Source organism: Centroberyx affinis, unplaced genomic scaffold, assembly GCF_046629955.1.
Source record: "Centroberyx affinis isolate AG114_WGS23_722 - 3 ecotype Tasmania unplaced genomic scaffold, CSIRO-AGI_Caff_v1 ptg007711l_1, whole genome shotgun sequence".
Lineage (NCBI taxonomy): Eukaryota > Metazoa > Chordata > Actinopteri > Beryciformes > Berycidae > Centroberyx > Centroberyx affinis.
In genome coordinates, this window is record NW_027283888.1 from 21281 (window position 1) to 34406 (window position 13126).

Sequence of the window (13126 nt, forward strand, 5' to 3'; positions counted from 1 at the left end):
CCAATGCAATAAAAGTGTCTGCCACTAGATGGCAATAGAGGTTAATATCCCAAAAAAAAGCCTGCAGACAAATTAGCTGAAGGTAAAAAAAAATGTTCAGTGGAATATATTCAAATATTGACAACAGCTCTACGAAACAAAACAAAACCTTTATTTTGGAAAGGGGACCATTGGGTGAAAAGAAACAGTTACATTATTCATGTTATATAGACAAAAGTACAACACCATTTGCAAAAAAAAAACCAAAAAAACAAAAAAAAACTGGGTGGAAAATCTCTCTTTCTAGAAAAGGTGAGAGGTGTGGGCATCTCAGTTGTTAGTTGGACACACTCTGCAGCAAGGTAATGTTGTCTCCTTTCAACATGATCCTCCCTGGGAGACATGGATGGTGGAGGAAAGAGGGAGAAACCCAAGTTGAGGTGGATCAGGAGAGCGAGATGATGGATGGAAAGAGATAGAAAGAATTTGTTAAGTTATGGACAAAACACCCACCGAGTCCCGAGGTTATCACATCAATCCATCAGATCTGCTCTGGGCGCATTACAACAGTGAAAATATGGAGTATTTTGGCATTTTCTATTATTTTCAGAGCTTGATAACCTAATTTAAAGCCCCTACATATAGAATACCTCAATATATCATTCTCAAATTCATTTTGATAGTCTAGTATAATGGTTGCAGAAAAATGAGACGATCACTGTGTAAATTGGTTAATACTATGTGTTGCTCTCCATGCCTGTACTCTATTTGTGTCTATTTGTCCCATGGCACCTAGCTAGGTGCACAGCATCAATTGTTGTTTTGTGTGATAGGTAGAAAACGTTAGAAAAGTTATATCCCAATACCTTTGATGGGCATTACGTCTTAGCTTCATTCAACTTCATCGTTCATACCTTAAAATGATTTTTCCAAGCCCCCAGCATCCTAATTTTCCATGTTTTTCAGACAATAATTTGGATGCACTCACACCATACTAATGTGGGGACAAACATGAATGGAGAGAAAGGTCTCTACACGGTTCTGAATTACAGAGCAATCAATAAGCATTTTAAACAGAATTGGAGAAAAATGGGTGAAAGAGTTAGGGATGTCAACGGATTGACCGAAGTTAATAATTACTAAACAATAATTACTGATAACCAATAATTACTGAACAATAATTTATCAAATACAGGGTAAACAATTAATGAGAAGTTGAGGTTAAGTTCAGGCTATCGGATCAAAACCTCCTGATCAATCAGCTCTCTGGAAACAGGGAGTTGGCATTCCTACAGGATCCCGATATGGACAAATATACTACATTCAAATGAAAATGAAAGTAATAAAGGAAAAGGCTACTATTGAATGAACACACAGTAAGAAGTGCTGTTCGCAGGGCAATGTGTTTACGGACCAGTAGAGTCACTTTGCTTTCCACGATAGTTTATTATATCGGAGATATAGCAGGTAGCCTACTTAATTGACCATATTATATGAATGAAAGCTACTGTTGCATATTAATTGCGCTGAATTTTTCCATTGGATTCTATCAGTCTATTGTCTATGGCTTTTATTGTTTGATTATTATTTTATTTTCACCTATTTCTATTACTTCTTTTTATACTTTTGCGCTTATATTCTATATCCTTTTCCCTGCTGAATCATAATACTTTTGCTGTTGCAACAATCTAATTTCCTCACGGGGATCAATAGTTTCATCTTATCCAAACTGTCTGATCTGGATCTGTCCATGTTGCATGTGATTGGCTATTTGTTACAAACCCCGCCTCTTTCATGTGAACGCGCTCATAGCTGGATAGCAAAATCCTGGCAAAGCCAGTTGATAACCAGCTACATGAGACCGGTTATCAGGATCGTCAGTGTTGGGTTTAGTGAAGCCGGCTAACTCAAAGATAGCCTGACTTTGCTGAACTCACTTCGTGAGACAGGCCTCTGGGTTATGCTGCACAAGATGGAGTAATTTTATGGTCATTTGCCCTTTTGGAGCTCTAAAGAACCAATTCTAGTTAACTTAAAGGATACGGCTTGTGTTTTTAAATACATTTCTTATCGTCAACAAATCCTATGAAAATAACAAAATCAACAATGCGTCCCAGAGCAACGGCATGGCTCTTTGACGTGTTTTTAATAGTTTTTTTTCAACACAATGGAGTTCTATGGCTACTGAGACATGGCTTTACTGGGCATTGGCTACATGGACCAGACTTATGCATTAAAAAAACACCAGCCTTTAAATTCTTTTGGAGCTGCATTAGCTAACTCGCTGTATGTTATGTGGACATACAAACTTCACCAGTGTTTCGACTGACATGAGGGTCAGTAGACCATGACAATTTTCATTTTTGGGTGAACTATTCCTTTAATCTGGCTCAAATCCTTAAGTGTGCTAGTGAACACGTGTGTATAAATCAAAACAAAGGTGAGAAAAATCAGTGTTAAATGCACTGGACTCTTACCCAGGGGCTTTCTGTTCTTAGTCTTCATGTGGACTTCCTCAGAATCGTCCAGAACCAGGTTCATGTACTCATCAAAACCCTAAGACAGGGAGGGAAAAGTGAGTTGAAAGCCCAGTGACCTTTCAAAACGAGGTAGATGTATGCACTCAATCACCATTTAAGAAATATATGGATATTTTTAGGACAGTAACTTACTGTAGTATGTGTAAATTAACAGTTTCAACTGTGTGTTGCCAGTATTTAATTCATTCCTTACAGTCTGTGCCAATGATTTAGCACACTGTGTATATTTAGGGGAGGACATCAGCCAGCTTTACATTACATCAAGTATGTTTTAAAACCTTGAGTCTGTTTGCTTTGGTCCAAATCAGGAGAAGTTACTTTCTTGGATGTAAGCATTGGTTTGGTTGAGTTTGACACAACAAAACTTCAAGCAAACTATAATTTATTAACTAAAGCCATGTGGGAGCAGTCATTTCCTTCTTTGGTTAGAATTTCAGTGCGGGAAATAACTTTCTTCCTGGATAAACCAACATGGGCCATCAGTATCAGCTGAGTCTGTGGATCATCACATTTGCTGTTAAACTCTGAGAGAAAACAGAAAGCTTTCACTCCATCCCAGCTCAACAAAAGAAAAGGAGTCGAAGGAAACTTACAATAATGCAGCCCTCTATCCGCATGTTCACCTGTTCGTACAACCACACTTGGATCCGCGAGCGCTAGAGTTGAAGAGAGGGAAGGGAGATGAGAATAATATCCATTCAATGATTAACAACATTAACTGAAATCAGTGTTCAGACACGTACACAGATTGAAGAAAAACATAGCATCAATTATAGAGGAAGATCAAACTAAATACTTACATTTTGCAGATATCTGAAAATTAGGTTCTGATACAAGGAGTCAAGGAAATTCAACAGCCTTATTAAAATAAGTAAAAACACACTCATGCGAGCTGTCCAAACCCACACAAACTCTTTGGTAAATCTACACCTGTGCTGTTTATTAATATCCAGATGTAATGAAATGAAAACCTGCACACTCTTGATACATGGGTGAGAGCCACTGCTGTAGGGCCTACGCCATGTTGACTGAAAGCACACAGTGACTTAATGTTAAATGTATATTGGTAGTTATATGTAACATATTGCTGACTGTTGTATGCTTTGCACTGTATGCAAGGTCCTGTATTCCATTACAGTGCTATCCTAGCCCAGATGTGTGCTGTTTTATCCTCTAGGGAAAGAACGCCATGCTCAACTCTGTACATCTTGCAATTTATTTAGCTTTCTTTGTCCGCAAGGTACAGACTAGGTAGAACATGACTCAAGACCTTTTCTGAATTTTCAGGATATACTCTTCAATTCGGCATACGTGCAATACACGAAGCAGCGCTTATTTCAACAAACGGTAACCTTTACAGTCGGTTTACCTGTTATTCACACGATCTTCTTCCACCAAAATGCACCGTGGTGAGCGCTAGCGAACAGTGTGAGCCAATGCTAAAAGTTGAAATTTGACTGAAATCAAATGCTGCTTAGCAGGTCATCTGCATGCCGCATTGAAACGTGTCTCTTGACGTCTCAGAAATGGTTCTGAGTCATGTTTCATACCTTATGTTCCTTTGACCATAAGCAAGACAACGTTAAATCACCAGATTTTTTCAAGAGAAGTGGCGCGACTCTTTCTCCGGTACGTATCGCGGCTAGGTCCACATTGGGATCCAGCACTTTTCTAAGCGCTCCTATGAAAAAGAAAATGTTTGTAAAGTAGGCAAAAATAAATATACGACTTCCAGCTAGTAATGACTCGATATAACAGTCACTAACCCTGTTGTTGGACGATGAATGGCTAGCTAACGTTACCGGTTAGCCTAGCCGCCATTGTAGCTAGCAATTCAACCGCGCACGTCGTGTTTATATAATAAAAGGATACAATGGGCTGCACCATAACCTTCTGGACCTTCTGTCCTTGTCCTCGGTACGCCATCACTCCAACAGAATAAGAATGATAGACAAATAAACAAAAAATTGCACGTTTTTTAAGCAGTGCACTTCAACGAAATCCTCACGTTGGAAGTTTGCTCCAATGGCGTGTTTCCTTCCGCGTGTAGCGAATAACTTGTCTCATGATGTGGAACAGCGCCCCTGCAGGTAGGAGGCCATTACTGCGCCTACATTTCTTCCCACAAACAGTTGCTGTAGTCTATATAAATAGTATAGGCATGCATGTATTGCATACACCTAATTTTACAAATAAAAAGTAACAATATTTTTACTGTTCATGAACAAGCTCTTTCACTGTTTAGATTTTGTTGAATATCATCAGGCTGTGGTAAAAAAAAAAAAATGCTGTTTCAGTGACTGCAATACTAAGTTTTTGAACATCAGTGCAAATCTACTGCAGGCATCAACCATAAAAGCAAAAAAAAATGACTCACACATCTGAAATGGTCACTCCTGTTTATGCATCATAGATGTTTTTTGTTGTTGTAAACTATCCTTTATGGAAAGGTATAGTACCAGGACACAATCACAGTTTCCACAGCATAAAATAAAACATGGTATGGAGGAGAAAGATACATTCTAAATAAACTGAGAAATAAATGAATAAATAAATAGGACAAAATCATTTTTTTGGATAAATAACATTTTCACCATTAAAGCTAATCTCTATCAGCAACATACGGTATATATTTTTAAATAAGGTAATTTCAGTTGCTTTTTTCTTATTTGATAATTTAAGCAGGGAGCCAACAAGAGATTTTATTTTCAGTACAAAACAAGTGATAATTAGGTTTTTGGGTTAGGAGCCACTCTGGACTTGTGAATATGAAATATGCCCCAAAGACACAAGACCCTGATTGTATTATAAATGAGCAAAGTGCCAGTATTGCTAAACAGAAACAAGACCATGTTATTTATCATGGTAATGCTTGTGCCTTATGTTCATTAATCTATTATAAGAAAAATGAGCAATGTTGTCTCAAACCAAATAGCACGTGAAAAACAGATGAAATGGACTCGCTTTCAAGCCCACAAAAAGAACTCTAAACTTGTGCAAAAATGTTACAAAGATAATAATTCTGCAATATTTTGATATGAATTTCTTTTACTTTATCAAGGATACAAAATCTGTTGGGGTCAGTCTAGAGCTTTTCAAAAGGTATCGTTGACAAAGTGACACTGACGTTTTCCCGGGCACTAACGTTAGCTTGTTAGCTACTGTTTTGTCATTGTTTTGTTACAACGATGCAGTATATTTCCTGGCCTGCTAGCATGATGTGACCCTGAAACAAGTCACTTTTGACAGTCAGGCAGTTGTCTGACAACAGAAACAGAAGTATACAGTTCTGTGCAAAAGTCTTAGGCACATGTAAAAGAAAAAAAAGTAAAGTGAAGATGCTTTCAAAAATAATTACATGAAAAGTTTCTAAATATCAAAAAATGTACTATAAAGAGCAGTCTACTGACACACTAATGCAGCTTAGTGCCTAAGACTTTTGCACAGTACTGTATGTTGACGGCAACACTTATGTTAATGCATTTCATTGAAAAATAAGTGATGACACTCTAAAAAACGCTGGGTTGAAATTAACCCGATATGGGTTGTTTGTATGTAACCCAGTGCTGGGTCAAATATGGACTAACCCAGCGCTTGGTAGTTTTAGCCCAGTATGTTGGGTTGCAAATCTGACTAAGCAGAAAAACAACGCTAGACTTTTGGATGCTGAGAAAAGTTTTGCTTATATAAACATAGCCTTCATGTAATCAATGGTAATGAAGCTATCATTTTACCTTGTGTTTTTTTGTCTAGAACGCCCCACAATACCACAGCTGAAACTGGTCTCTAAAAATATCCCTGGGTAAGATGTCACGCATTGCATGTGGATGCATATGTCAAAGAATCGCTGTTGTCGGGTGAAAATCTCCAAAATGTCACCTTTTGAGGAACTAAGAAAAACAGCCTTGTTTTCAGCATGACCACCATGTATTTTTCAGTTTAACCAATGGGTTTTGAGAGGCTTTCATCAAACCAAGGGTGGTAGAATTTTCTCAACCTATAGAGGAGCCTGGAATCCTTCAATTTAAGTTAAAACATGAAAATAACCAAAACTGGAGTTACAAAGATTTCACCCAACAACGATTAATCACGTTAATAATGTAGTCTGGTTATATTAATTTCACTAAAAACACAGCAAATCACATCACTTTCCCATGTCATCAGACAGAAATAATCCTATCTAAATAATGATGTTTCTCCTCCCCTTAAACAGAAGCGGTACTGATGGGAGAAATCCTTCTACATACAGTGAGAGGACAGCGAGCACAATAGACGGCAGTTCATATGTCAATAAAGCAGTGATGTGCTGTGCCACTAACACTGAAGGAGAAGAATGCTCCCAGCTGTATGACTATGGTAATTCAAATAATCAACAATGTAACCAAATATGTCCTACAAAATATCAGTTCATAATCCCATATAATAAATGACTGTGAAGTCCAAAAATGAAATATAAACAATGTCAGAAGAAGAGAGGTTTATCCACTTGCAGAGAAATGTAGTCATTTTCATTTTCTTTCATATGCACACCTTAAGAAACAAACACAAACACACACACAAATAAAACACAGCAGCCTTCCAGCATCTAGCTGGTCTCTCTAACCTGGTCAAACCGCCTTGCTTTTTAAATTGCATATAAGGAATTATTGTCAATCGAGTGAAATGTATTTGTCTTGCCCCTAATCACAGCTACAGTCTCAAAGGGCTTAATATGTGCACAATTTAACCCCGTAAATGAAAACACCCTAGACGCTGACCATGTAATCATTGTCCATTGTATGACTTATTGTGGCCCTGCTGTGTGTGTTTTTCAGATATGGACAGTGACTGAAGGAAGAATGACGAGGTTTCCGAGGTGACCCCGAGCCCCGGTCAGCCCCGGTCAGCCCCTGCTGCTTCGCTGGAGAAACTACAAGCATCCATTGCCAGTGTGGGAGAGAGACAGTAAAACAGCTAACTCCGCAGTAGAATGCCCAACTAACACCAAGGAGGAGGTAATTCCTACTGTAGAGTGTGTGACCACTGACGGTTTCTGTGATGTTCTTTGAATTTTCGTGTGAATAGAGTTTTTTCCCTTCGTGCTATTCATAAAACTAGCCTTCCATATTTCATTCATACTTAGCCAAGCTCATCATGAAGAATCACTGCATTGATCTTCCCCATTCAAATCAATACAACATTAATTTTTCTTTCCAGATTTGTATGAAGACTGATTTGCATGCCGGTCATAAAATGGCCTACCTGTTCATCGAATCAGCTAATGTGAACCACAGTGGCACATCTACATGCAGGAATAACATAAACAAAACTAAGTCTGTCCACATTCGTGTCCTGGGTTAGTAGAACTCATCTCTTGTCAATTTACCTTTTTACTAGCTGTAAATTTTGTGTATGATTATTTCAAATGTTACCATATAATCATAATTCCGAATGATTCTCGTCTTGTTCTTTCTAATATTTAGGCTCAGAATGCATTTGGTATATAATAGCTTTAGACTGAGATGCTCAAGATGATGTTCATTGATCACAACTCTCAGCTGACTGATTTCATTCTTGTGTTTCCTCAGCTGAGAGTTTCCTCTTTGTCCAGCTAGATGAGAGCAAAACCATATCGGCCCAGAGGTCATCCAGCTTCTGCTTGCAAGCCAATGTCTCCTTTCACCCTGTGCTCCAGCGCTGTGCCTGGGAAGACCCTGATAAAAAACAAAACTGAGTGCCGCAGGCCAACACGGATATCGAATCACAGGTAGTTCTGTAAAGCTGCTTTTTGCCGGGGCTCAATTCTATCTAAGAACTCAATCCTCAAGTATTTCCCATAGTTCACTGACCATCAGCAGGTATAAATGCACAAAACACTAAAATTATAGATGTTCTAAGCAAACGGAGACAGCCACAAATTAATCATCTCAATCATATGATGATATGACTTGTATAATCAAAGGGGCATGACTTTTGGAAGGTTTTCCCCTCAGGACTCTGGAGCTATGTAATCAGCAAAAATCAGGAGAATATAAGTTGCACCTGGAGGCGGGAGGACACAGAAACAAAGAATATATCTGTGTGTGGCAGGTAAGATGGATACACCGTGTGTATGTGTGTATGTGTTTTTGCGTTTATGTTTGTGTGTGTGTTTTCTATAATTTATATAACCTCTGCACAATTTATCACAATTTAAAAGTGCCTATTCACTGTTTTATATGACACAAAGTCCCACTGAAAACACCTTTGTTTCAGAGCCTCCAAACTTCAAATGCTATTTTAACCAGGCTGTCAAGACTTTCACCTGTGAGACTACAAGTCCCAGACCAGCAAATTTCACTTGGATGTCCAGCTCTCTGTCCAATGGCAGGTATGTTTACTGTCAGAGGGTATTGCTGCCCTGATGTGCGCACACAAACAGAGAAAAAACAAAAACTAAGCTTTGAGTTTCTTCAAGTCCCTGCTATATTGTATGTCTCTTTGCAGCTCTGCTGTCTGGAAAGAGATCCCAGGCTCCTTCCAACAAGACTCTGATCTGTTCTGTAACAAGACGCTCAACAGCTCACTCAGCACAAATCAAGTGGATGGAGACCACTTTAAGTTTTGCCTTACTAATTCAGTTGGCTCCTGGTGCAGCCATCAGCTGTTCAACAGCCCTTCAGTCCAGGCCTCCACAGATAGGAAGATCAGTTTTTCATTACAAAATGATTAAATGAAATTGCCGTGTTTTTTTTAACTGTGATTAGAAACTGGTGGTCATAAATAGCTGTTTAGGTGTTGCAGACCCTGACAAAGGCAACTCTATGGTGCTGAAAGTAGGCAGCTTGTTCCTGCTTCTGGCTTTGGCAGTAGTCACTGTGGTGCTCATGTACACTGTCAAAAAAAGGTATGCATTACACATCTATACACACACACATGCATGTGCACACACACAAAAAACATTGCATCAAACCTGGTTTTTTTTTCAATAGAAACCCCAGTATCAGACCCAGCTACAGATGATCCAGATGGTTGGACCCAATGATAATGACTACATCTACATCAACTTCAAGGACTTCCAGTACGACCAGAAATGGGAGTTTCCCAGGGAGAACCTGGAACTGGGTATGAATGAGACAAACTTCCTGTCTTTGCTTTGCAGTAAAGAGCTTACAGGCTGGTAAACTCCCTCCTGACTTGCCATGGTACAACAGACGATTTAGCATTTTAAAGTGGAGCTCATTAGAATGATACTCACATTAATGTTGTATGTGCATCCCCCCAAGTAAAGAAGTTGGCTCCGGGGCCTTTGGCATGGTGGTCCAAGCTACAGCCTATGGCATCAAAGAAATTAGAATGACTGAACTTAGTCTTAATTATGTGATTTGTGTGTGTTTTACAGTCTTGGACCAAATAGAATTTGTACACACTTATTGCATTTGATTTTATCGTAATTAGGTGGTGGGAGTTTGCCACTTAGGATGGTTGGTGCTAAAATTGGTGCCAAAATTTCAGATGACCACAAAAGAGTATTTGAAAATCAATTTAGTATACCTTTGGAGTGTGAACTTATCTGATTCTATCAACCCCCACACATCCTGCACTCTAAGGAGGTCAAAATAAATGCTAAGAATTATTTGTCTGTTGTCTTTTAGGACCCATATACCTGATCTTCCAGTACTGTTGTTATGGAGACCTGTTGAACTATCTATAGAACAACAGGGAGCGCTACCACAAGTCTCTGACCGATGACTTCAACAAGGACCGTTTTAGCAGCCTGTACCACAACCTGCCCAAGAGAAGCTCTAGGTGGGAACAGGGGGGAAAGGGAGAATAACACTGGGGATAGGTCAACACAGGGGGTGTCAAATATGTACACAGATATACTGTATGTGTAGAGGCACAGCCATATTTGTGAAATGATTCTCTGTTAAGGCTCTGTTTTCAGGGTAGGTTTAACATTACAGCAGTGGTGGAAAGAGTAGAATGTCCTACTCACTGTTACTTTGCTGATATTTTACTTAAGTAGAAGTAAAAGTACTGGTGCAAAATGGTAAAAAATAGCTCAGAGTATAAGTTACTGAGTTACTTTTTAGAAAAGAGAACATTGATAGATGATCTTTCCAATGCAATTCTAAACGTACAGTTCAAACTTGATTCTTTTAATTTGCAAATTTACAAATTACAAAAAATTACAAAATAAAGTGCACAAAGTAAGGCCAGTTTACTCTTTTCTTCTTTGCTGACTGATTGTTCACTGTAAATAGCACCACATTTGGCCAATTTACCATTGTCCAGTTTCTGTTGTTTATGGAGAGACGCAAAATTTGTACTCTGTAATGGATGTGATTTAAGATGTAGTGAGGTATAATACTTCAGTAAAAACATACTTAAGTAAAAGTAAAATTATTGACTTTGAAGAAGAAAGTACAAGTACACAAAAAAGCTACTCAATTACAGTAATGTGAGTAAATGTAATTAGTTGATTCCACTCTTGTGTTTACATGCTTGTGTTTTCTCAGCGAGTTCCAGATACCGGTGGATAACTATGTGCCCATGTACCCCTCCACCATGAGGGGGCAGGAGAACGTAGCCCTCCTCAACCTCAACTCCGGCCCCATGGCTAGCTGTGAAGGTCAGCATACCATCAGCCTCTCCCTCAATTTAACCCTAAACCCAGGAGAACATACATACATACTCCTCCAAGAATGTAAGGACACAGGGCCACACTGTGGCAAGGCTCACACATTACATATTTTAAGTCCACACCCCCACACAGAGATCCCTTTTTTTTCTCCATTCAACATACCATATACACCACTGCATTTTTCTAAAAAGGATAAGAACGATTCTCCCATATCCTATCCCTCTGAGATTGTACGGTGCACATTCTCTCCTGCATATTTGTTCCTCAAAAATAGAGCCAGAAATTTATTCATTCATTCATTTTTATTGTAATATTGTGTTATTTGGTCCTGTCTGTCTCCAGTGTAGGTGTCTTCAGTCCATATTCAACCCATCTACTGTCCATATTCAACCCATTCAACTAATGATTTAGTGATATTGCCCTATAGTTCTAGTCAACATTGCACACTGTTATCACATCTTAGATATTTTAATTGCATGCGCAATAAGTACAGTGAGTGAAAGTGAAAATAATCTATATGGTTGCAAGCACATGATAAGCACCAGGGCAGACCGAGCCACCTGAATCCTGCCAAAAAGTATAATATCTATTTTGCTGCAAGAACACCACATAAATCTGTGAATACTTCATCTCCCCTCTCCTCCAGGTATGGGATGATATGTAAGTGCCGGGACCTGGAGCCTTGCAGCCGCCCTCCGTTCTCCAAGTTGGTGGCCTTTATGGACGACCAGCTGGCAGACATGGGGGGCACCTGCTGACTGGGGACAAATACATGAATATTCTTTGGTAGACTTTACCCAAATAATGCTATAGAAAAAGTTTATTTGAAGCGTAGTGTTCTCCTTCATCTATACCATTGGAGAGCGAATGCAGACATCTCTCTCAGACAGGACATTAGGAGCATAATTATCAAATCTCATGCCATTACCTAACCAAGCTCTTGTCTCTTTCAGCTCCACCACAATATACCAGACCGGAACTCCAATGACTCAGACTACCAGAATGGACCCGCCATCTTGGACATTTCAGCTTTGACAAAAGAGAAGGAGAATCAGATGCAGTCGGACCCATGCCACTGAAGAAATTACAACAGCAACAACGTCCGAGTCTGACACCAAGACAGCTGATGGCAAATATCTGAAACCATATGATACAGAGTCAGAGTGATGGAATTGAGCTCCAGGTATTTCCGCTCACTGAATGCATGCTGAGGTAGACCCAGTGGTCTTTTTCTGGAGGCAATTTACAAAAAAAAAAAAACCCCACCTTAGCTTTATTAGGCAGTCTATAAGGCAGCTTATATAAGATCCTCTTCATGATAATAATCTCCAACTGTATGTAGCAGAAGAGTTGGAATGTAGTTGCTTCATATTCTACACACAATTAAAATATTGTCAGCATTTTCAGGGTACCAGGTGGGATTGAATAATATATGTAGCATTTATTTTAAATTTTTTACATATATTTTTATTTTGCTGTATACGTTTTTTTTATCAGTATGTGTAGGACGGATTTCAGCCTATAATATTTGAACAATGAAAATATGGTGTTGATGTAAGTACAGTATTATTGTATTCTCAGGTCTCTTTCATCAGTGCAGCTAACTGCCTCCAACAGGTTTCATAAAACAGTGTCAGATATTCTGTGCACTTGTAGGCACAGAATTATAGCTTTTTGTTCTACGTTATTTGGCAATAAATCAACTGTTGGTTTTAGATTTCATGATAATATAGGCTACTGTTATGACTGCAACCATTTGCCTTTTGATCTTTTTGGGCAGTGAAATGTGATTACAGTGTTCCTTTTGTGTTTCTTTTATCACATCAGCAGCTAATTGTTACTAACAGATTCAGCCCAGACTTATTTTTTTTTCAATACCTTTTTACACATTTTTAAACCAGTTGATTCTGATGCTTCCTTGAAAGATTTTAATGGGATTTATACTATATTACACTGTGCGTTTGTTCTTTTGAAGATTAAGTATTAGGCTATAGGCTACCTG

At 38.7% G+C, this 13126-nt stretch overlaps 1 protein-coding gene across 1 annotated transcript; it reads right to left on the reverse strand.

Annotated features, from left to right (window-relative positions):
- Nucleotides 1–130: 130 nt before the first annotated feature.
- On the reverse strand, nt 131–4553 carry snrpe (small nuclear ribonucleoprotein polypeptide E). Its single transcript, XM_071513939.1, has 5 exons — nt 4392–4553; nt 3320–3346; nt 3113–3175; nt 2457–2535; nt 131–372 (listed from the first exon to the last, which is right to left on the reverse strand). The coding sequence occupies exons 1-5, from the start codon at nt 4443–4445 to the stop codon at nt 317–319; spliced, it is 279 nt and encodes a 92-aa protein (XP_071370040.1). The 5' UTR covers nt 4446–4553; the 3' UTR covers nt 131–316.
- Between the last annotated feature and the right edge of the window lie 8573 nt (nt 4554–13126).